We start from the raw sequence: 27160 nt of genomic DNA, 5'->3' as shown, positions 1-27160 counted from the left end.
ATTATGTTGAATTATAATGACCAGACAAATTGTAATAGACAATATATTGTTTTCTTCATGTAAATGAGTGACAATTAAAACAAATACTGTCTATGTATTACTATTTTTATATTATAATGACAATACAAATTCTAGTAGACAATATATTGATTTTATTATATAAAATAGTAGTAACTGAAACCAATTCTAACATAATATGTGTTATTATTATGTTAAATTATAACTAGCAGATCATTTGTAATAGACAATATATTATTATCATTATATAAAATGACAACAATTAAAAGAAATTCTATCAGACTATATATTATTATTATGTTAAATTTCAAAGAGAATACAATTTGTAGTAGACAAAATATTGTGATCATTATGTAAAATAACAATAATTAAAACAAATTCTAACATGCTATGTATTATTATTATGTAAAATTATAACTACCTGGCAAGTTGTAGTAGACAATATATTGTTATCATTATGTAAAATGGTAACAATTAAAACAAACTACAACAGACTATATATTAATATTATGTTAAATTATAACGACAATACAATTTGTAATAGACAATACAACTGTTATTATTATGTAAAACAGCAACAATTAAAAAAAATTCTAACAGTCTATGTGTTATTATGTAAAATTGTATGGTTTCCATCTTATCTGGTCCAAAATAGATATTTTCGTTTCAGTATACACTAAACACATTCTTACGTAGGTGATAAAAATTATTAAAATGTGTCATAAGACACTGTATATAGTGAGGCCATTTGTTTTCAATTAATCTGAAACATTAGTCTTAAAATGAGTTATTTTGTTTCAGTTCGAAAGGGAAATAAGCTTATAAGTAAGGGAATCGAAAACTATATAGTACAACCAATATTCGGAAGCGAGTGTAATATGTCATCCCTAATCCACCTTATTCAGTAATATCCTCAGACGGCAGTATATTTTAACGAGAATCGTATTTAAGACAAGGAAATAGGAGTTAAACTACAACATATATATGTACTTCGTAGAAATACACACTTAACACAGTATCAGCTTGAGATCTTTTCGGAGAAAGATATATCAGAGTATACCAAGTTTTAACTATATTGGACACAAGACAATCAGTTACTTCGTAAAGAGATTTATTCATAATGCAAAACAAATATATTTAATTTTTGTACCTATTATTTGACGCGTTATGTACAATTTAATCCATTGTATGAACCCAAAGACTTATTATTAACAACAACTTTTAAAGTTTTTGTATGCAGACAGTCTCTCTGTCATAAGCTGCTTATTACATATACTTCATATTTATTGTTTGTTTATTTTATTTTTTTAAAAATCAAACAAAAGTCACAGATCCTTAAAATGTTTGACTAAGTCTGTAGGGACTGTTGCAGGATTGTGCAAGTTCTTATCTAGATTCGTTGAATTGTAAAGTAGTGTTAGGCCTAAAGTCCAAACTTGGCAAACCTTTTTTTTTCAGTCGCAAGATTTTGTTTGTTTGTTTGGGAATTTCGCACAAAGCTACTCGAGGGCTATCTGTGCTAGCCGTCCCTAATTTAGCAGTGTAAGACTAGAGGGAAGGCAACTAGTCATCACCACCCACCGCCAACTCTTGGGCTACTCTTTTACCAACGAATAGTGGGATTGACCGTCACATTATACACCCCCACGGCTGGGAGGGCGAGCATGTTTAGCGCGACGCGGGCGCGAACCCGCGACCCTCGGATTACGAGTCGCACGCCTTACGCGCTAGGCTCAGTCGCAAGAAAAGCATACATTTTAAATATATCTGCTGTGGTCTTTGTGGGTTGTTGCGAGTTGCGTTTATTCAAAGCTGTATCAGGATAATGGGAAATATAAGGGAACTTCAGGTCAAAATGTTTTTTTGTTTCTTTTGACACCATGATATGGGAGAGGGAACATATATAAAAACAACGAGAAAGGTGCTCAATCTATTGGAGGAAAATGTGTATACACATATTTTTCAAGTGTCCAGACTATCGACCAAAAACTAGTTTAAAACAAATTTAAATTGCTGAAAAAAAGAGAAAAACATAAAAAATACAATATGTTTCCCCTTCACGACCCGCGATTCAGCCGTATATGAGAAGATATAATAAAGTTTTCAACTCGTTTCTTTCGGTTTCTCAGCTTTTCTAACGGTGTATATATACCGACATTTATTATACCCTGCGAACTAAAACACTTTATATTAGAGCCATAAATACGACTTTATCATATATTACGAAGTGCTAAACGTTTTGTTTTAATGATATATACTGGTTTTGTAATATACTCGAACAACTAAATTTCATATTCTTACTGAAAATGCAATATTAAATAAATATAAATTAATATTTAATTATTTACCAAATCTAGGTTTTCCACTGTAATCTAAGGGTTTGAAGCCTTAATATATCTGTCAGGTTTTGACTCAGAGTAACAAAATAAAAAAATTAGTCAAAATGATTCAAAAGGGTAATCTACTAAGAAACTAAACGGTTAATCTACTAAGGTGTTAAAAGTTAATCTAATAAGGAGCTAAAAGATGAATCTACTAAGAAATTAAAATATTAATATACTAAGGTGTTAAAAGGTTAATCTAAGAAAGAGCTAAAAGGTTACTATACTAAGGTGTTAAAAGGTTAAAATACTAACGTTCTAAATCTATATCGAGTCACTGTATTCCGTGTTTTCGAGTCTTACAAAAGAAAGTTGGGGATTTTCTTTACAGTTAGTTGCCACGTTTTAATCGTGAACTCAAAATGACTCATCTCCAGCATTACTCATGTGACAGGGTAAATAAAAAGCTCTTCAACCAATTGAACTAAAGTATTAACCGTTTACCAACTGCTGGTAGAACCAAAAACCTCCATTAACTCAAGCATAGTTAGTCTGATATTCTATAAAGATTAAAGTTGTGAATTTTTCAGTTAGTCTACATTCTGCTGATGTTCATCAATAGCATTTTCTACGACTCGGATTTGTTTACCAAGAAAGATTAGACCATTAGCTACTCCTTAGTTAATATTAACAATAATCAAAGTGAAACTTAAAAACAATCAGCATGGTATTCGGTATAGCTAATTAAATATACGTTTCTTATGTTTCCAATAACATCATAATGGTTGGTGTCATTAGTTTGGTACCCTTGCTCTTAACGACATTTTCGGTCGTAATCCTAATAATATGTTACAAGGCGGGCTAGCCTAACAGAAGTAAATTAATTCTAAATATATATATATATATATATATATATTAACATGCAAAACAGTTTTCTACAGTAAAAGTATCATAATGAAATTTTAAATTTAAAAACAATGATATTTGATACACTAAATATTAAGACGTACATTGTGAATGAAAGTAAAAATGAATAAATAACGTATTATACTTCACTTAGGTAACTCTGAAACACTACCAGGTACAGAAACTTTTTAAACTATCTAGTCACCACACTGGTTATTTCAGACATGCACCCGCTAGTACAGCAGCAAGTCTACAGATTTACAACGCTAAGATAAGGGATTTAATTTTCCTGGTGGGCTCAGCAGATAGTCCGATGTGGCTTTGCTATAAGAAAACACACACACACATATTTCAGACATACGGCTCGTATTTCCCCAATTACAAACGAACAGTTAATTCTTGTGAATCTAATAATCTAAATATTTAGTTTTCTGTATATTAGTGTAGACTTTTCCAATAAATTTGAACCACGGTTATGTATCATTGAAGAATTTTGTGTTTTCAAAGCTTTGTTTTTAATTTTTAAATCGTGAAACATATGTTATCTTTATATAGGCTATTTTAATGGCATCGCAGTTAGATGTCCTTTTTTAATTATGTTAATTTTCTTTTTTTAGAGATCTGGATCACAACAACATTACTTCTATCAAAGCAGACGATTTTCAAGGTCTTCACAGGCTCAAAATCTTGTAAGTATGTTTTGCAAGTTCAAAATCTTGCAAGTGTGCTTTGAAAGCTCAAAATCTTGCACGTGTGGTTTGCAAACTAAAAATCTTGTAAGTATGCTTTGCAAGCTCAAAATTTTGCAAGAATGGTTTGCAAGCTCAAAATTTTGTAAGAATGGTTTGCAAGCTCAAAATCTTATAAGTATGCTTCCTCTTAATCTAATTTTATATATTCGGGTCATTGTAAGATGAGTGACACGAAGTTTTGATGAAAGATAAAATAAGATATTGAACAATATTTATTTACATTTAATCAGTTATTTACGTCGTAAAGTAATATAATTAATTTTGTGGTTTGGAAATGGTCATTGTTTGTCTTTTATTAAATATTCAGCCAGCGCACGAATTATTCGGAATTTCAGGCAAATCTTACTAAGGCCAGCTTCAAATAACCGCAGTTAATATTAAATTGATAGACAGCACCTATTGACAAAACTTGGACTAATGGTTGATCAGTGAAGTCCAACCATTACTCTCACAGTGCATCTGTGGTTCCAAAGAGTGGAAAAGGTAAGGTGATAAGTCTACAGCAGCTGCCATCCAATTTGAGGCTACTATCGTCTGACTGAACAGTGAAATTCAACCATTACTTTCGTAGTGTATCAATGGCTTCGAAGTATAGAGAAAGTTTTTAGGTAATGGGTTAAAAACCACGAATTCTAGGAATCACAATCCGAGCACTCATATTACTTCGTTACTTCTGGCCTCAGGTTACTGAATTCGTCCATAAGGCTATCGCCAGGCTAATTTATTAAAAACAAACAAACTGATATATTGTTACTTGTAAGCACAAAGCTTCACAATGTGCCCACTACGAGTATCAAAACAAGGATTTTAGCGGTGTGAGCTTTCAAACTTGCCACTAAGCCCCTGGGCTTAGTGCATCATTATTCAATAAAAAGGTTTGCTAACCTCCAGGAGCTATTAACAAACAAGGCAGTTGTAAATAACATCCGTTCAAACTTTAGTTTTTCTTATCATTTCTCAACACGCTTTGATGTGGACTTAGTTACACGACAGAAAAATATCATACCAGCTAAGACAAGAAACTCATTACCTTGATAGTAGGAGACTTTCAAATAAGGTCTATTTAAACCAACAGGTCAGTGCACATGGCCTTTTGACACACACTGCTGGAACATGATTACAAAAAAAAACGTTTTATTAATCGTTAATAAATGTAGAAAAGAAGCCTAACATGGCGTAGCTGTTTTCATTGATATGCATGGTTTGTTGTTTTGGACGCTGGTACAATGCTGCAGAGAGCTATAAGCGTTAGCGTTTCGTGTTTTGTCTTCCGCTGGGACAGCAGTAAGTTTTCGGATTTACAACGCTAAAATTAGCGGTTCGATTCCTCTCGGTAGACACAACAGGCAGCTCGATGTGGCTTTGCTATAAGAAAACACAACAACATTCTTCTTAGTGTTTGAACTGAAAGACTAAAGGCAAGGTAGCTAGTCAACAGTACCCACCGCCAACTCTTGGGATATTCTAATTGAATAATGAGAGTTAATCATTACTCTTATAATACACTTACGTCCTAGCTGCAACGGGACGTAAACCATGAACATTCAGACTCACAGGCCGACACTCTATCCATTAGACCACGTCCGTTCTCATTCAATATCATATTAAAAGATCAAGATTTTAAAAAGAAGATGGAGAATTCACTCGATCCCTTTCTTATCGACACAGATTTTGAGGCCATGGAGGCTGTTTAATTATTGAAAATCAGTTTTATGTAGGATTCGATACACACAAACAAAAATAACAGAAAATATTATCCATAAGTTATTCTAAGTTTCCTTATTATTTTAGTTTTATATTCCACACAGTTTCTAGACCGGAAAAGACCTCTTCGTTAATGCATCTGATAGCTCGTGGTTCGCGTCTCGTTGTCTGGTTAATACCTTCATTCTGTTTTCATGGTTACGTCAAACAATAAACTACAATAAGCCAGTTTGAGCGAATTAAGTATATAGTAGACTGTGGTTTCTTAAGCTTAAGTTATTACTGCCGTTTTTTTAGCATCCCAAATGTGCATATCTGGAATTCTGTAAATTCATAAAATAAGTTCTCATTTCCTGTTTTATTTAGCAGATCTTTAGTTATTAAACAAACAATTTTCAATAAAAACTAAATAACCTTTTTATTATGTTAAAGTGTTTCTTATTCTCATCCAAAGAAGTGCTCATCGTATCAGTCTATATATTAAGACACATTTTCTTTGAAGTTTCGCTCACTCGCCAGTGTTTATATACTCAGCCTGTATGCGTTATTGTCATTACGATAAGGCAGCTAGTCATTGCCAACTCTTGGGCTACTCTTTTACTAACCAATAGTGGGATTGACTAACTGCCTTCCCTCTAGTCTTACACTGCTAAATTAGGGACGGCTAGCGCAGATAGCCCTTGAGTAGCTTTGCGCGAAATTCAAAAATAAAACAAACGAAACGTGTTAATACTTTTCAATTCATGCGGTGTAATTAGTGCTAAATTTCTTTGCGTAAAATAGCTCAACCAAATTTTAATTTTCTCAAAGCGTTGTTGTTTGTCATTAAGCACAAAGCTACACAGAGAGCTACTTGTGCTCTGTGAGTATCGAAACCAGCAGTATAAACAAGTGGAGATACCACTGCACCACTTGGAGGAGGAGGTTTTGTCAAGGAGGATAAACAACGATTTACAAGCTGTTTTACAAAACGTTGACGAGAAAAATACAAACATAAAAAAACTTGTTAAAAAATACATCACATCTGAGAGATAGAAGACTTATACGTCATTGGCCAAGACTTGTGTCTGATTGAAGGATTACGAAGGATTTACTACAGAGTGCGATGTAACAATGTTTTGTTTTGTTTTACAGGTAAAGAGAAAATAAAGAAAGTGTTTCATTCCTTCTGCCTGTTTCTTATTCAAGCGAAAATGTCGCTTCACAAAGCAAATGTTGAGATTCGTTACAATCGGAATAATATGGAAACTTCTGTAGGTATTCTGAAACCATTTAGTTACGGATCGACTTTGTTACCATCATGTTATATTCGCTTTACTTTCAACATTGTTCAGGTTCTACTTACTTCTCTCAATTGACCCACATCTAATTCAAACACAACAAATGTCTGTTTGTTATCAATAACACATAAGAAAATTATATTTTATTTCTTGTTGACATCAGTTTACTTCTTCGCCTCTCTTGGTTTATCAGTTCGTTCTCACATTTCCTGGTTTCTTTATCTCTGATAAACGCTACTTTTTGATATTTCTTTCTTAAAACCAAGCCAACAGATCCCTTTCTGTCCAGTTTTGAACACATGTGTTCTGTTATTACGATTATAACGCTCATAACTAATGGAGAAGAGGTATCTACACACATCACAGCAGCTACACAAGAAAGGTATTAAACTCCAAAACAGTGTTCTACGAACTCTGAAGAATTAAATCGACATTTGTGCTACCCTTGTCTCCGACTTATTAGTTACACCACTTGAATTAGCACATATGGATTTCTGTATATTGACTTAATACACCTATAGACTTCCGTATATTTGATTTGCCTAACTATATTTTCAGAAACCGTTGTCTACTAACTGTGAATAGTCGCTGGAATGTTTGCTAGAACGCGAGATCTTAAGCTGCAATTATTCAATAAAGCTTATTACAGTAGAAAATACGATGTCTTGCATGGACAACAAACTGAATATATCTTAAAGGCAAGACACAAAGTGGAACAACTTATGGAGTTCGACTAACTTTTCATATTCGTAGGCATTTCTTCAAAGTTGTTTTCTGGTCAATGATGAGATGTAATTTTCTAACTATAAGAAGATCACGATAATGTGGCTAATTATGTGTGTAAGATTACACATTTGATGACATCCTAAACCAGTATGTCTTTTTCACCGTAAATTCAAGACGCTTGAATTAAATATCCTTCAAGCAAACAGGCCTCAGATTTTCGTTACTGTTTATGGTTGGTTTCACAGGCTTACTGTATACAAAAGATGGCAAATACTTAAACACGTATGTTTCGTAAGCTGCTGTACCAATACCACTTAGATAGGTAGCACGAGATTCAATTATTTGACATAATTTCCGTTTGGTGCATTGCACACGTTTAACCGAGAGACATATTAGTTTAATCTCTCTTTTTTGTAGTTTTATTTGCTGTAAGTTGTATTCGATTTATAAATTAATGGGATCTTAACAAAGATCATTCTGCTACTGTGCTTAACTGTACTGATCAGAAGCACGTGCGCAAAAGGCAAAGTGGTGCATGAATGTTGAAAGTTCTGTCTCTACTTTTGTGAGCGCGTGCATTTGAGCGTTCATTGCACGCTTCTCTTCTCTTTTGTATAAAGTTTATTTCGTGATTGGCGTTTCTTTCAATACAAACCTATCATCAAAGATCAACAAGGATCCATCGATCTGAGTATTTGCAAATATTGAGCTTTGATATCGTAGGCGATGACAAATCGCTTTCAATGGAAGAAAGACACCAGAAAATTAGGTTTAAAAAACACTGCACTTCTGTTATCGAAGAAAAACGTCTTGTTATAGTTTGCAGGAGTAGTGAATTGTTTATAATGCCAAATTCATTCTTCGAACAGCAAATGAACTCTGTTGAAAACTGAACAAGGTAACAGAAGTCGTGCTGAGGTAGTAAATTAGAAGGATCATTGACGTGTAACTTCTAAGCGATCACAGCGTTAGGTTTTTAACTCAAACTGATTTTATGGAATAATTAACTGCTCTCACTCTTGTCTTCTGAAGATCACATCTGCTAAAACCCGTGTATTCAATGTATAGAAAGGCATTCGTAGCTAATTTTAAGAAATCCAATTCGGTATCCAGCCCATGGCCAAAGAGAAAATGTCTGCGCATTGACACATTTCATCCTAATTGATTTATCAACATTTTTCAATTTCAACACACATTATAAACCTTTCAGAACTGCGAACCGTATTGTAATCACCTTGGCAACGATGCATCCCCTTTTCCCATATTAGGCGCGTTATGTTGTAAGACACGATAGGCAGTTAGATATGCTGAAATCAAAACACGTCATTTTCTGTCTAGTTTATTGCACTAAAGTGTTTGACAGTAGTCAGCTGATGTAACATTATATCTGGAATGTTCTAAGAAAACAAGAGGAATGTGAACTCGTCTACACATACATAAACTGCAGGAGTTTCAAAGCACCGATATAATTTTTTATCCTACACCTTATGATACCAATGGACATAGGATACTTTGACCAATCAGAATGTTCTCATGAGGAATATTTTTAAAGTGATACTGAGTGGTCAAGGTATCCTGTGTTCAATCAAGACGTTCTCATGAAGTCTGATTAGAGAGAGAATGCTTGTATGACTCATTATCGTTTTAAGAATTCTCGTCCTAAGAAAGTCCATAACTTTCATATTTTTCAAATGTATTTGGCTATTTCAAAGATTTTTCAACACTATGTTTGGCACGTTTTTGTAATAATAATTTGAGTAAGAATATGATTATCTTAGGACATTTGAGCCACTTACAAGTTCAGATTAATTGACTTTCAAATTCTTGCCTCAATCTAAGATGAAAACAACAACAAACGAAAAACATACTCTCAAAACTTCGCTCACTATTGAACCGTTAAGGCACTTAGTTGGTTCTTAAGTTGGTATGGTAACCGTAGTCTTGTCTCTCTCTTTTTTCATAAGTTCAAATTACGTAAAGATGCTTCTCTATTCTGGAATTGAAATCAGTACTTGTATAATCCTAAGACTGAAAAACCTGGGTCAGCATTCTCTACGTCACGCGGTCAGAATTAACAATCAGTGTAACTGGAGAAGATTATTAACATTGGCATTTTCTTTTAAACACCGTTTTCTTGAGCACAGAGAAAATATTGTTTTCCTCTGAATTACGGACTTTTCCCACAGAAAATTACTCATAATTGGTTGCTAAAATTCCTCCATTCACTTGGAAAGACCTGCTGTTGTTTCTCCAACTGTGACGGCTACTAACCTTTCTTTATTCAGAAATTCCCTGAGAAGTTAATTTGCTGTTTGTGGCAGGGTTTGCCTATGGTTGTTTATTCATGGAGAAAGCGATTGTGTTGTTAAAATGTTTTTTAATATAAATATAGAATCAGGTAAATAGCCATATACGATAAACTATTAGCTAGCTTACATTTTATTTATTTGTTAATACGAGTCTGTGCCTTCTTAAAACTTAAAACGCTACTATTTGACATTAGTACAATGAAATAAACCAGGTCACAATTTCATAAACCATCATTTCTCCGGGTCGGCGTGGCCAAGTAGTTAAGGCTCTTGACTCACAATCTGAGAGGGTCGCGGATTCGAATCCCCGTCCCACCAAACATGTTCGTCTTTCTAATCGTGGGCCCGTTATAATGTGACGGTCAATCCTACTATTCTTTGGTAAAAGAGTAGCCCAAGAGTTGGCGGTATGTGTGGATGACTAGTTGCCTTCCGTCTTGTCTTTCACTGCTAAATTAGGGACAGCTAGTGCAGATAGCTCTCTTGTAGCTTTTCGCGAAATTAAAAAAACAAACGTTTTATTTCTCCTTTCTTTTTGGGAGGGAAGTAATTAAAGTTACAAGCATGTCAAACTGTATAATCAAGAGATGTAGTTTAATAGTAGTGTCTGATGAACAATGGGGACTTTGGGTGACAGATAAAAGATGGAATAGTTAGGCCTGTTTATTCAAGACTCAGTTCGAGTTATATCCATGTCGTCACGATCACTTCTTTTGATGGCCTTAAGCTACCGCCCCGACAGGCCGTGACGAGCTCTACAAATGGATTCCTTTTCTCACATGAACTGTTAACAAGGGCCGTATTAACTGCCCTATTCTCACCTCTGTCGGGTCCCGTGGTGAGTAGCAAGGCATGACCCATTCTGGACGAATGCTCTCTTTGACAGACGTCTTAAACCGGCAGTTGTTCACGTTTAGACGAGTTAAGCTACTAACGTATGGAGAGAGGGGGCGAAAAACATTTGCGTCTGGGTCTGTGGGAGGCCACTACCAAAATAGGTGGCATTTTAAGGAGTCATAAACGAATTAAAAATCTTTACAACTCTTCCCTAAAGCCTTTCAAAAAATTTCCATGCCGGTGTTTAACTTATAAAGACAGAACCTAACGTTCTCTGCGGGACTCCTACACACCACCTTCAACCTCTTTAAGGGCTGATGATCGTCTTTCTTAAAAGGAGCCACCCGTTTTTGCTCTCTCATTTCTAGTTTAACGTCGAACTTGGAAGGTGAGAAAAACAATAGCGAGGAAACGTCTAACTTGAGGAAATTTCATTTCTACAACGTTCAGCTCTTAATAAACTTCTTCAGAATTTAAAAAAAGCACGAGGAATGTTGAGCATGCAAAACAATATTTATATATCTGTTTTTAGTTTCCATGGTAACTGCAAACCTATCATCAGTTATTACTCATCCCGTACAAAATTGGTTCCTTTTACAACATCCGGGTGTTTGCTGTTCTTAATATGTCATTATAGAAGTGAAATATTTCTTTAGTCAAATAATAATAATTTTCGCAAAGTAGGACTAATAGGCGCGGCAAGGTGGTTAGGGCGCTTGACCCATAATCGAGGGTTCAAATCCCCATCGCATCATACATGTTCGTTCTTTCAGCCGCGAGGGAGTTATAATGTTATGGTGAATCCCATTGGAGTAGTCTAAGAGTTGGCGGTGGGTGGTAATGACTAGCTCTCTTCCCTGAAGTCATCTACTGTTAAATTAGGGACGGCTAACGCAGATCGCCCTCGTGTAGCTTTGCGCGAAATTTAAAACAAATGAACAAAAACAGGACTAATAAATCTGTATAAATATAACAGTACTGTTTGTTGTACGTCTATGTAACTACATTGGAAAGTGTGGGTGAATCTTCACCAAATTTGGTATGGATGTTCATTGCGTCCATGGGGAAATACAAAAACTTGCGTTTTTATAGGCGTTTTTGCTCTTTTTTTTACAATTGAATATAAGAAAAACAACATTTAATGTCATAAGATAACCTTTCATTAATCATAAATTTACATAACTTTCGTTAAGGGAACGAACACCCCAACAAGTAAATAAGTAAGCTAGCGCACATAAACATAGGGCGTTAGTCAGAAATCTCACAGACATATAGGTTTGAAATTTATGATTACCCTATGTAATCGTTAACATTTCTTATAATGAAGAGATTAGAACCACGTCCTATTTAAAGTAAAACTGATAACCCAAACACTTCTTTCATTTTATTGTTTATAAAGATACGATACTAGATTTTTTTTTTTTTGTTTAAGAACTTACATGTTTTTCTGAAATCATAAACAAGAGTTGGCGGTTGGTGGTGATGACTAGCTGTCTTCCCTCTAGTCTTACATTGGTAAATTAGGGACGACTAGCGCAGATAGCCCTCGTGTAGCTTCGAGCGAAATTCAAGATAAAACAAGACTCAATTTCTTCAGAAAATAGACATCTTGACCTTCCATCGCTGAGGTCTCTTTATAAGCTATTGTTAGTTGATCGTTTAAGTTGATACATTCTCACATTAGTCTGCTTATTGAATAACTAAAAGATAACATGCATTTTAACATACTTTATTTGTCTCTTCACATGATTACATTTATGCATGATGGTTGGTTACAGCAATCACTGTTATCTCTCTTGATCACGTTATGAAACCAGTTTTTACATCTGGAATTAGAAAGTGGACTAAAACTGATGGAGTGTCTGTACGGAACAATCTGAGCGTGATGTCTTTCCGGTCCAAGTTTAGATTATAATCAGAATTGCTTTTTAATACCCCGTGTTTCTCTCTTTCCATCCAAACCTATTTTATTATCTCTACATGTATATTAATCCCATACATCCGAATCAATATGGTTGCGATTTCTTAAAGCTACTACTTATATCCACTTTTGTGTGTACGATAAAAATACTGCGAATAGTGTTGTATTAACATGAAACAACACTAATCTATCAAAACTAAAGAACCTATGTATACAAGGAAAACCAAAACCAATTCCATTTTATGTATCACTTTCTTTGGTACCTGCATTCAATTATATAGTTATGACGTGTTTCGTTTTATATCGCTACCTAGTGAAAGCTTTCCACCTGGAAGAACATTGTATATCTTGTCTTTACAAATACATTATTTATTTGTTTGTTGTTGTTGAGCAAAAAAGTTATATAATCGTAGGTTTGTGCTATGTCCACTACAGGTATCAAAGCCCGAGGTTTGACCTTATAAGCCGTCAAACTTGACACTGAGCCACTAAGAGCCATTTTATCAAACAGTTTTGTTAAATCAGTTAGTGTTTGTATTTGTTTTATCAAACGCCTCCAAATGGACTAAATTGACACTTTTTATGTGCAAATAACATACTTAGATATTGACTGAAACCATGTCAATTCATTAGTTCATATTCTATTTCCTGTTACAATAACTGAAACCATGTTCAATAGCTCATACTGTATTTCCTGTTATAATGACTCTAACCATGTCAGTTCAATAGTTCATATTCTATTTTCTGTTATAATGACTCTAACCATGTCAATTTAATAGTTCATATTCTATTTCCTGTTATAATGACTCTAACCATGTCAGTTCAATAGTTCATATTCTATTTTCTGTTATAATGACTCTACCCATGTCAGTTCAATAGTTCATATTCTATTTCCTGTTATAATGACTCTAACCATGTCAGTTCAATAGTTCATATTCTATTTCCTGTCATAATGACTCTAACCATGTCAGTTCAATAGTTCATATTCTATTTCCTGTTATAATGACTCTAACCATGTCAGTTCAAAAGTTCATATTCTTTTTTCTGTTATAATGACTCTACCCTTGTCAGTTCAATAGTTCATATTCTATTTCCTATTATAATGACTCTAACCATGTCAGTTCAATAGTTCATATTCTATTTCCTGTTATGATGACTCTAACCATGTCAGTTCAATAGTTCATATTCTATTTTCTGTTATAATGACTCTAACAATGTCAGTTCAATAGTTTATATTCTATTTCCTGTTATAATGACTCTACCCATGTCAGTTCAATAGTTCATATTCTATTTCCTGTTACAATAACTGAAACCATGTTCAATAGCTCATACTGTATTTCCTGTTACAATAACTGAAACCATGTTCAATAGCTCATACTGTATTTCCTGTTATAATGACTCTAACCATGTCAGTTCAATAGTTCATATTCTATTTCCTGTTATAATGACTCTAACCATGTCAGTTCAATAGTTCATATTCTATTTCCTGTTATAATGACTCTCACCATGTCAGTTCAATAGTTCATATTCTATTTCCTGTTATGATGACTCTAACCATGTCAGTTCAATAGTTCATATTCTATTTTCTGTTATAATGACTCTAACAATGTCAGTTCAATAGTTTATATTCTATTTCCTGTTATAATGACTTTACCCATGTCAGTTCAATAGTTCATATTCTATTTCCTGTTATAATGACTCTAACCATGTCAGTTCAATAGTTCATTTTCTATTTCCTGTTACAATAACCGAAGCCTTGTTAGTTTATCTCGTTCCGTTGCTAAGAGATTGTAAGAATATTACTGTTTCTCTAATTGGTAAATGAATGATTCACACAAAGGTTTGTCAAGTCACTTCATTTTTTTAAGTATGAAGAGTTTAGGAAATAATTTATTTGGTACTGGGCGAAAGGTTTCGTCAGCATCAGATATAGTGTGGTTTACATATTCGTATACATTCTTCTTTACTTTCACTTTTGAGTTCTCAGAACGTTTCACTTGGCAATGATCAAGTACTGTGTCTCTAGTAGCAATGCTTCAACTTACCTTTCGCTTCACGTTATGACGGTGGAGACACTTGGCTAAAGTTTTGTGCAACGGTACCTAGTCACTACATTTTTGGATATTGGCGAACTTATACGATATAAGCTGTAAAACAAGGACAAGTGAGCGTTCTATTTTTAACAAAATAGCAAGCATTTGCCGACCTCCCTTAATTAAATCTCTAAGAGACTCAAAAAGTGACAAAACACGAATCCAAGTTCCATGTGGTGTTATTATTAGATCTAGAAATTTCTTGCATCTCTAATACACTGCATTGTTTTGTACAGATTAGCCATTATTTTGTGAGCTGCCTTGGGTGAAGTTTCAAATAAATTATGCGTGTTATACTCTGAAGTTTTAACACTTTGCGTGTTATAAACTATGTTGCATTAGATAACATCATGAAGTATTCCAGTTGATAACACCATGTTTTATTTGGTTGTCGGTAGATGATGCTGCCAGATGTAGGATATTCCACTCCCAACATAATAAATATTAATTGTAAAAATATCAATATATTTAAACTAAGATTTAAGTTAGAGAAACATTTTAATTTGAAAAACTTTAATTTCGAGTCTAAAGGAAGAAAAATCCGTGGCACGATTTGGTTTAATCGGGATGACAATAATGACAAAAAGGGCTCGGCATGGCCAGGTGGTTAGGGTGCTCGTCCACTGCTGGTCCACCCTGCCACTTTATTGATGTGATCTGAAAAGTGTTCATGGTTACTCTAGACCCTTAATGCTCAATTTTATCACACTGCTGGTCCATCCTGCCACTTTATTGATGTGATCTGGAAAGTGTCCGTGGTTACTCTAGACCCTTAATGGTCAGTTTCATCACACTGCTAGTCCATCCTCCCACTTTAGTAATGTAATATGGAAAGTGTCCGTGGTTATTCTAGAGTCTAGATCCTTAATGGTCAGTGTTATCACTGGGGTTAAGTGGTCGCAAAATGTTTGTATAATATGAATTGTTATACTCATTATAAAGGAAATACCGTTCCCTGGAATCCTCACAGTTTGGTTTAATTATATTATTAACACTAGGCGAATGATAGATCTATACCACAAAGCATTCCGAATTAATAATGGTGATCGGGTTTTATTCTATTATTATTTTTATTGAATTGTGTATGCAAGGATTACGAGTTCGTAGGTCTACGCACTTTGGAGCTGTGAGTGCGCTATAAGAATGACAGTCAAATCTCACTAGTCGGTCAGATAAGTGTAGACCAAGAGTTATCTGTGAGGGGTTTTGATTAGTTGCCCTTTGTGTGTCCTCCAGTGTTTCAGCGGGAAGTATGAAAAGTCGTAACTCGAAAGATAGCCCATCGCGTAAGATAACAAACAAACACATCTTTCCTGTAGTTTTGCTCAGAAATTTTAAACAAATAATTAAACGCTTGTGTTTGAATAATTTTTATATACTAAGGAATTCTTGTAAATTTAAAAGCTGTCCTTTTATTTTCTCTCCATTTGCTATGCAGGTAAGCCTAATTTGAAGGTTTATTCGATATCCAGAAAAGCCTAATTTGAAAGTTCAATCGCTGTGAAGGAAAGCCTAATTTGAAGGTTCATTCGCTGTGCAGGAAGGCCTAATTTGAAGGTTTTTTCACTATGCAGGAAGGCCTATTTCAAATTACACTGTTTGTTACGAGAGGTAAAACACTAACAAGCAATGGTAATGTTTATATTACTTAAGACTTAGGTAACTATCAATAGTTCGATTCATTGGAACAAGTAATATGCTAAACCTTAATCTATCACTTTGTTCTTACGATATTAACCAACATCATGGAGTCAACAAATAATCTTTAAATAATGATATTCAATCACGCAAGATTAAGTATTCCGGACATGTTAAACAAAAAGTTGGGACAAATAAATGAATAAATGTATCCAAAATCTGGTGAGTAAAAACATGTCTAAACTACCGCTGCAGGACGCCATAATGAATTGAAATTTACGTAATTTGTTTGGATTAAAAAATCAGAATAGATGGAAATCTTTAGTCGGGATTCCGAAAATCACCTTAGGCAGAAAGAGGTTAAAATATATAGTATGGTGTGTGAACTTATGCTTTTGTGTGTTACTTTCTTAGGAAACTATCAAAACGTCGTGGTGTAATGGATAATTTTAACTTCTAATTCTCAAAACAAGCAGTTCAAAATATTGATTCAGATTTTCTTACAAAACTACACACAACAGATATCCCTGTTCCTTAGCTTTAACTGACAAACTAAAATGAAGGTAGCCAGCTAACAATGTCAACTTTCAACCCTTGGGCTGCTCTTGTCTAGTCTGATTTGACCGTCACTTTTTAATGCATCAATGACTCCAAAATGCGAAATATGAATATTTGGATTCACGGACTGGACACGCTGACCAGTAGGCTTACTCCAGCCCTGCTCTGAAAGATAATTGAAACTTTTTAACTTATGTATACTGTAAATCTCGCATACATATATCAGCTTCTTAATCTAGTTGGTTATAGTTAATTCCATTGGTGTCTCTGTTTTCCAGAATATAGCATTTTTGACAGAAACAGATAATCTGAGTTTCAACCGTTTATATCCACTGTTGCTCATCTTTTCTTTGAATAAAATGTTTCGTTCTCGAAGTGGCCCCATAATTTGATTCAAACTTTAATTACAGACACGAGGCTTAGCAAAGCAGCTTTATATAAACAGAAGGAATTGTCATACTCTTAACGTAAATATTATGTTAGGGTTTTCTGTTTGGCAGTTGGGAGGGAAAGATTGGTTCAGGGAGGACAGAAGCGAAACTCTAAGCCCATAATTCATTTATCGTTGTAACTAAATTGTTTAGATTTCCAACAGCCAACTGACCCTAAGGATTCATTGACTGAATAAACCTTGTTGGTTCAGCCTTATTATTAAAGGAATATTGTATTTAATGGAACACGTCACTCTGTGAACAACGTGGCACTAGACTTTGAAAGTAGATTGGATAATTTATTTATTTCTATATGAACATTAAAATACTATACTGCTGAAACACCACTTACCCCATTTTGTATGTACTGTGTATAAATAAAAATGAATGAAAAATTACGTTTTATCAAATTAACCCCCCTCACACCTTAAAAGTTGTTGTAAAGCGATTCATTTAACCATTACTACGTCTGTTGTATCCCAGCAGGTCTAAAGAGCCCTGGCATTGGACGAAAGGCCTCACTAGTACTGGATACAGCAGATGTATTGCTCTTCACGTTACATATAGGAAATGACGTCCTACACTCTGTAGTTGTTATACGTTATTTATAACAAATGACATCCTATACTCTCTGGATGTTATACGTCATTTATCACAAATGACATTCTAAACTCTAGATGTTTTATGTTACTTATAGGAAATGACACCCTAATCTCTCTAGTTGTTATATGTCATTTATAACAAATGACACTAAACTCTCTGGATGTTATAAATTACTTTTTGGAAATGACACCCTAGTCTCTCTGGTTGTTATATGATATTTATAACAAATGACACTAAACTCTCTGGATGTTATATGTTACTTTTTGGAAATGACACCCTAGTCGCTCTGGTTGTTATATGTTATTTATAACAAATGACACTAAACTCTCTGGATGTTATATGTTACTTTTAGGAAATGGCATCCTAAACTCTCTGGACGTTATATGTTACTTATAGCAAATGACACCCTAATCTCTCTGGTTGTTATATGTTATTTATAACAAATGACATCCTATACTCTCTGGATGTTATATGTCATTTATCACAAATGACATCCTAAACTCTGGATTTGTTATTTATAACAAATGACACTAAACTCTCTGGATGTTACACGTTACTTATAGGAAATGCCACCCTAATATCTCTGGTTGTTATATGTTGTTTATAGCAAATGACACTAAACTATCTGCATGTTATATGTTACTTTTGTAAATGACACCTTAATCTCTCTGATTGTTATATGTTATTTATAACAAATGACACAACTCTCTGGATGTTATATGTTACTTTTTGGAAATGACACCCTAGTCTCTCTGGTTGTTATATGTTATTTATAACAAATGACACTAAACTCTCTGGATGTTATATGTTACTTTTAGGAAATGGCATCCTAAACTCTCTGGACGTTATATGTTACTCATAGCAAATGACACCCTAATCTCTCTGGTTGTTATATGTTATTTATAACAAATGACATCCTATACTCTCTGGATGTTGTATGTCATTTATCACAAATGACATCCTAAACTCTTGATGTCTTATGTTACTTATAGGAAATGACCCCATAATCTCTTTGGCTGTTATATGTTATTTATAACAAATGACACTCTAAATTATCTGGATGTTATATGTTACTTTTGTAAATGACACCCTAATCTCTCTGATTGTTATATGTTATTTATAACAAATGACACAACTCTCTGGATGTTATATGTTACTTTTTGAAAATGGCATACTAAACTCTCTGGATGTTATATGTTACTTACAAGAAATGATACCCTAAACCCTCCGGATGTTATAGTGAGAAACAGTCTTGAAAGAAAAGACCTGTTTTTCAATGACGATATTGTTACAAGTCACGTGATTTCAACCATTTTTTATCCTAGGTATGAATACTCGAAAATTATGGTTTCACGTGACTGAAAACGTGAACGTGTCATGTCAGTAAGCTCCAGGTAAATCTTACCTTTTGCGTGTTTTTTATTTTAAAGACGGGTGCAGTGACGTCGCTCATTACGGGCTAAATGACGCCGATTTAAACCTGCAGTTTTTATAATTAAAATAAAACCACAATAAATCAGATTAAAGTTTATTTATTTTACGTTTTATGCATCACTAAATTACAAAATATCACGATTTAGCAGCGTCATATGTTTAGATTAAGTACGGTTGTCGGGAGTAGCTCCCCACATGATCAAGGCTATATTGGCATTTTTTTTTACTACGGCTGCACCTGTCTTTTAAGATGTTTCGCAGTAACTGTGAGCATATTGACGAGAGATAGTTTCTGTTTTTACCTAATTTATTAGCAACATATATTAACTGGATATTTTATCATTGAAATGAACACGATTTATTAAGTTTCTTTTCTTACATTTCCACACATTCTTACTTTCGCCCGACATGGCCAGGTGGTTAAGGCACTCGACTCGTAGTCTGAAGGTCGCGGGTTCGAATCCCCATCACACCAAACATGTTCGCCCTTTCAGCCGTGACGGTGTTATAATGTGAGGGTCACTCCCACTATTCGCTGGTGAAAGAGTAGCCCAAGAGTTGGCGGTGGGTGGTGATGACTAGCTGCCTTCCCTTTAGTCTAACTTAGCATGCCCACGAGTTTATGATTAGTTGCTTGGTTTGGTTTGTTTTGAATTTCGCGCAAAGCTACGTTTGGGGTGAAGGTGGGAAGTAGCGCAAAGAGGTACTGTGGTCTCCAGTGTGCTTTTCAGGGAAGGTGGGAAGTAGCGCAAAGAGGCACTGTGGTCTCCAGTGTGCTTTTCAGGGAAGGTGGGAAGTAGCGCAAAGAGGTACTGTGGTCTTCAGTGTGCTTCCCACCGTAGAATTTATTCTAGCATTACATAAAAAAGAAGATCGTGGTTCGGTTAACAGTTCTGTGCGGAACGATGCGTTGTCTTCCACTTTACCGAATGGTTAGCTCTTACGATGTAATGATATTTTCTTTATATTTGTAACTTTAACAGCATTCACTGTATTTTTATATACTAAAATAGTACCACTGACGTTAGAGTTGTAACCTAGATTACCTTCAGTTGTTTCTTCTTATAATACATTTATCAGAGGGTATTCGAAGAGTGCTTACTACAGTGTCATCTAAGAGTGCTTATCATACATGTACCACAGTGTTATCGAAGAGTGCTTACAATACATTAATCAGAGTGTTATAGAAAAGTACTTACTGTTTGTTACACTTTAAAACAAAAACTATATGTATATATGTATATGGAGTTACAACATTAGAAAGTAGGGCGCGCTTTGGGTTGTAAATATTAATTAGACTCGGGACCTTACTTTGTAAGAAACAGTGCATTAAATGTATCCTTTAAATGAGAAATAAGGTGCTATGTTCCATTAAAAGAAAGCTAGAGCGCGTAAGTAAACTTAAGTATCAGTAAATATTGATGGAACCCGGCAATTTTAAAATGTTTTTTTTTTTCACTAGTCGCTTTCGTTCTTGGTTAGTATGATGGATGGGACAAGAGGGTTTTAAATAAGGCATTGTAAGAAATACGGCAACTTATGTGTTGACTTCATAAAACAATAATTTTTATTATGTTTCTGTCTTCTTTTTTTCTTTTGCAGACAGCTGAGAAACAATGGAATCGTCACCATTGAACGAGGAGCGTTTCGAGATGCCGTTTCTCTAGAACGTTTGTAAGTATCGTCTCGAATTGTTTAAGACAAACTTTGTTGGATTAAAGCATTTTGAATGTGTCGTTTGTGAACAGCGAAGATTGATTTTCATTAAGAAGAAACAGATAATAGATAATATATATCGTGTCCTACGTACGTTGCAATTAGACCAGCGATAAGGACACTTGCGCATCAGTCGTAGAGCCTGGTTTGTATACATCCTTTCTGGTAACCATGCTGACAACAAATGTTATCTTAATGGTGGAAATGGGCTGCTGTTGCGATCGATGAGCTTAATAGAACTTATATCTGCTGCTTATATTATCAACCAGAAGTAGTGGTAGAGGTTATACAGAGCACTATTTCTGAAGTGTGGGGGGCCAGAGCTATGGATTTACCATAGTTTTACCTGGACTTTTCACGTTTCGTATTCTTTTGTTACCTTCGTCTGTGAATCTCGTCGCTACATTCAGACGCATCAGAAAACGTTACGAGTCGCTGTGTATGTCTTTATTAACCAGAACGTGAAAAACAACTATATAGCTACTATTAAAAGCGCCAGGTGTAAGACAGAACTGATAAAAGTGTTTATTGTTGCTCTGAGGTGCAGCAGTGTGTTGTTTGTGCGCATAATGAAAGCTGGTATTTCATCTTTCTATCTGTGTCTATGGATAGCTTAAAGAAAAGTGTAAACACTATAACTTCCTCCCCCAGAAACAACAACAAACAAACAACAACACACTTCCAAAATGTAAAGCACTTTTGATGGATTAGTTTTTGTTTCATCGTCATGAAATGTGACTGCTATTCAAAAGCGTTTGGGCTTTCAGTTTGTTTCCTTAAAGCTTTCATAATCACAGTGGCTAGACTAGTCGGAACCCAAAGAAAGGAAACATTAAGGGGAGGTTTCGGATAAAATATGGTAACATGAGTTTTTAACGTATGCTCGACCCGCTCAATTCGAAGACATTTGTTTGTGTTGGTAGGTATAAAGAAATGCATTCAAAGTTAACGATTCCTGTCTCCATAAAATTAAAATATTGTGTCATCATCAGTATCATTCATGTATATGTTAAAAACACTAATTTACGTTAAAAAGAGCAATTGTTACAGTGGTGTAGTATAACAGTGATTTACATAACTGCATAGAAAAGGACCACACAATATTGCTATTTGGTGGTCATTTTGTTTACTGTCAAAGTAGATGGAATTTGGTAATAGACATTTTGATTTTCCAACTTTCTTAGTTTTTGTTCCCAAATTACTGTTGCTTTTTATCTACGTCTTTTTTTTCGAGAAGTTACTCTAGAATACGATACAAAATAATCCGTTTGTCCAAAAAATATGTAAATAGTACTCATTGGTTTTCTCGGGGATAAATATTAATTCATAGACAAAAGATGATCCATTTGTCTGGTAGTTAGGAGCTTGACTTGAATTCTGCTGGTCGCAGATTCTAAACCTGTCATTGAGCATGGTCTACTTTTCAACAGTGGGAGGTGTTTAAAATGTGACGGTAAATCCTAATATTAGTTAGTACAGATTTGGCTTTCAGTAGTGTTGGCGCTTTGTAAATTAGTGACGACTAGCGCAGCTAGCTCTTGTGTGGTTTTGCGCGAAATTGAACGAGGCAGAATCGAAACGAAAAGGATTTTGGCCTCGTATCTGTTTGTTAATTCCGAAGCGCTCATAGTTTTTTTTATTGTTTTGCTCTCAAACACAAAGTTACCCACATGGGTTGTCTATTACTTGCCCATCACGAAATTCGTAAACAGATTTTTAGAGATGCAAGTTCCCTAGACTTACCACTGAACCACTAAAGGTGGATGGCGCTGGTGTGAAAAATATAGCTAATAAGAATTTTGTTGAAGGATTAAGTTAAAAGAATTTAGTCTGTGTGAGTAATTAAACAGTTATGCCTTAAAGAGGTGGGTATATCACTAAATACGATAGTGTGTAATAATAAGGATCGTAATGAAACAAAATGGCGGCTGTAAAAACTGCCTCTTTAAAACCGTCGTTAAAACGTCTGACTACAGCACAGTATTAGCTGAGCAAAACTAAAGCTTACTGTATTTGTAAAGCTACCTAAATCTCTATATACATGTTCATGAAGTGAATCAAAGTTTACTACTTTAATTTTCTTCTAAGTAAGTAAGTGAATTTTCCAGGCAACACCACAAAAAAAAAAAAAAAAAAAGGCGAACCTAATCGCTCTAATTCTTTCACAGAATTCTTCTGTCTGGGTTGCCAATGATTCCCTTCTTGTAACGAAAAGGAAAGTACTTCATATATATATAATGGGTGGCGGTGTGTTACTTTGGGCATATAATTAGATTTGAAGGTACGTTGATAGAGATACTGACAAGTTGCGAAATCGAATCGGGTATACGCGCGCTTTACGCTTGCAATTTATTGCTGTCGCGCCGAAGTACAGCTAATATATTGTGTGTTTGTGTTTTTCTTTTAGCAAAGCCACAAAGGCTATCTACTCAGCCCACCGAGGGGAATCGAACCCCTGATTTTAGCGTTGTAAATCCGGAGACATACCGCTGTACTAGCGGGGGGCCCAGCTAATATAAATATAACAAAAGCAATTATAATAATAATAACAATTTTTTTTATAAAGTCAAGTAAGAGATCGATATGTACGCACCTTATGCTCACAAATGTTTAGATTTTTATCCCTAACGTAATTAAATGGACTTGCCAAAGTAGTAATAAAATGTTAAGTAACTCAGATTTTGTAGTTTCAACTTTGTTGTTTCAATATTGTTTGTAGCATTAAAACTTTCTGTACTACAGTAGTTAGCTAAGTTACAGGTATATATGTCTATCCATACTTGTCTGTATAATATTTACAATATTTTTATCATACTTGTATATAAACTGCCTGTTCGAAAAAGGTTCCAACACAAGTAGATAGTATTTCATTAATTTTACTAAATAACTGACATTACTTATAAATCTTATAGTAATCTAACATACAGTTCGAAATAGCAATGTTAGAGTATCGTCCACTAAATAAGTAAAGCTAGCAGTTTTTGGGCCTAAATGACGAACTCTCAGCTATATTCTGCGCTGCAATTATAAAATGTGAAACTTAACGAATGGACTTTAGTCTTTCAACTGTTTTATGGATTAATGTTATTTTTTTATATAAGCCTTCTGAAAGAATGTACAGGTATGCGTGTTAATAAACACACACACACACTACAGTTTGTGATAGGTTTTGTACTAAGCCTATTTATTGTTTCTGTAGTCTTTAAATTACGACTTCGTGTTGTTTCTTTTTTCAGCAGAAGAAGTGATCAAGTATATTTCATACGTGATTTAAGAAAGGTTTACGTCACGGGATTGTTGAGCGCGTGTATATATCTACTTTATTATTACTAACGTAATAATCCTTTTCATTCAATTCTAAAGTATAGCTGCGGTACTCACTTTTCTGTAGGGGCTCTCTGCTGGTTTATTATTTTTCGTGCACTGTTCTGAACTTTATCACCATTAACCTTTCATTGTTAGAGATTAATAGCTTTGCTTGATATCACAACTACAAGCGGCACACTTAGGTACTCCTTTTTTTCTTTAAAGTTAAATCAGTCATGTGAAAATTATAGCCGCCATTACGAGGATATGGTAGAATTATATAAACGAGTAAGTGGTTGGTCATAATTAATGAAACTGTAGGAACGGTTGTGCATTTCTCTCTACCGCAGCGCCTGTTAATTTTCCCCCTAGCTTAGGATAAAAACAAACAAAGATGGTGTTATGTCTACAAACCGTTAATACGACAGAACTATCATTACGGAGGAAAGAGAGTTCGTGTTCAGAGCGACACTTTGTTCGAGGTTTGTCTTCTGATTTCCCCAGAGTTTGAAATGTATGAAAATTCAGAGTCGTCTGAATTCGCTTTGTTCCTTTCCACTTCGGATAACTAACTAGAAGAGAAAGTCTTGGAGGCGCCAGGGATTGTTCGTTTCTTCTTTGTTTCACCAAATCTTGTTTTAATGAAATTGCGTGAAACGTAGACCATGTGATAAAAATCCCTAGAGCACGAGGAACCAAGAAACTTCTTCGCGAGGTGATTCGTCACTGCTGTGTCTACAGCAAGGACACATTCAGAAGGTATTCCTTAAGGCCCGCTCGTTTAGTTGCGCTAAATCAAACCAGCTGAAAGCATTTGTTATTGTACACGTGGTTACGAAAAGAAACTTAACTGCTTCAATCGTTGTCAAATGCATCTACTCTTAAGATTGCGAGACTTACTAACTATTCACGGTGGGACAAATTTATTTGTTTCTTCTTTTTATTATTTAACAGACCATTTGATGGCGTAACATCAAATAACATAACAGCACGATGTAAGATCGCATACTAACCAATTCCAAAGGATCTGTTAATCACGGGTCGAGATGAGATTAACTACACAGATGTCCAATCATCAATTTCATCGATGTGTTTTCTTTATCTTGAACAAGCTAGTTTTTATACTGTATTCAACATCAGCTGGTTAAAACGCACCTGTACCAGAGAAAGGAAGCCTAGTATTTGAAACACCATTTAAAACCTACACTGTGTATATGGACGTATTAATAGACATATATTGAAGAATTACTCTTGGACCACCCTGTATACTTTTAAGACGTGTTTATTTTCCTTGTATTATCATATACCTCATAGCACAATGTATCAAAATAGAAGCGTAACACACTGTGCTCTGTTTGTTGAGAAACGTCGAAATAGAAACATAATACATTGTGTTCTGTTTGTTGGTTTGTTTAGAATTAAATCCAAAGCTACACAATGGGCTATCTGTACTCTGCTCACCACGGGTATCGAAACCCAGTTTTTAGCGGTGTGCGTCCAGAAACATTCCGCTGTGTTACATTACTGTGGAGGTCACTGTGTTTTGTTTAATGAGAGAAATAAGAACATGACACAAAAGTAGTGTTTGCGCTTTGTATGTTCAGAAAAATAGAAAAGTAAAGCATTGTGTTATGTTTGGTGGAAGAAACAGAAAAGTAGCGAACTGTGTTCTGTTTGTTGAGAGACATAGAAAAGTAAAACATTGTGTTCTGTTTGGTGAGAGACATAAAAGTAAAGAATTGTGTTCTGTTTGTTGAGAGACATATAAGTGTAAAACATTGTGTTCTGTTTCGTGAAAGTAATAGAAAAGTAAAACGTTGTGTTCTGTTTGTTGAGAGAAGTAGAAAATAACGAACATAAAAGTAAAGCATTGTATTCTGTTTGTTGAGAGAAATAGAAAAATAACGAACATAAAGTAAAGCATTGTGTTCTGTTTGTTAAGAGAAATAGAAAAATAACGAACATAAAAGTAAAGCATTGTGTTCTGTTTGTTGATATATTTTTATATATATTGTTATTTGCTATCACCTATAAGTTATTGTACCGCTTTTAATTCACTTCTCAAAGAAGAAATCGTAACCCTTAAGTTATGGCCGTTGTAAAATGTACTATTACCATTAAAGGCTGCTAACTGTGTCATAGCGTAGAGTTACCGCTCGACTTAACTGACCTTCGTGGTCCTTGCACACATTAATAAAGAATCTAAGAAATTACGTGGGGTATTTGCAAATTAAAAGCTATTATAACAATTATAACACGATTTGTACAGATACACGCTATTTATGATTTTGTATTGTCTAAGGGCCTGAAATATTGTTTTCAACTAGAATCGTAGAGTGGTTACATTCAGAGGATAACTATACTATATTTGATGACTCAAAATTTCATTAGACATGGAACAATAAAATGTTAGCCTTTCGGTCTGTAAATTAGAAGTGTATTTCTTTTCCTTAATAGAAACTTGAAAACAAACAAACGACACATATAAATCCTGATTGGACACATTTGAATTCCTAACAGGTATTATTTTGGTCACTCTGTTCACAGCCTAGGTATATAGCAGTAAGTAAACAGCCAGTTCACGGTTGTTATTTTTATTTATGAAGT

The 27160-nt window shown here is 34.6% G+C and overlaps 1 protein-coding gene across 6 annotated transcripts in view; it reads left to right on the top strand.

The window, feature by feature from the left end:
* Positions 1-27160, top strand: part of LOC143257525 (protein slit-like) — a 305134-nt gene that overhangs the window by 29944 nt on the left and 248030 nt on the right. For all 6 annotated transcript variants that reach the window (XM_076516317.1, XM_076516315.1, XM_076516313.1 and 3 more), the window contains exons 2-3: positions 3863-3934; positions 21134-21205. In XM_076516317.1, the coding sequence (XP_076372432.1) occupies positions 3863-3934; positions 21134-21205 (144 nt within the window). The remainder of the gene's footprint in view (positions 1-3862; positions 3935-21133; positions 21206-27160) is intronic.

This window comes from Tachypleus tridentatus, chromosome 7, assembly GCF_004210375.1.
Source record: "Tachypleus tridentatus isolate NWPU-2018 chromosome 7, ASM421037v1, whole genome shotgun sequence".
NCBI classification, from domain to species: domain Eukaryota; kingdom Metazoa; phylum Arthropoda; class Merostomata; order Xiphosura; family Limulidae; genus Tachypleus; species Tachypleus tridentatus.
The sequence above is the reverse complement of the archived record's forward strand: the minus strand, read 5'-3'. Positions and strand labels throughout refer to the sequence as shown.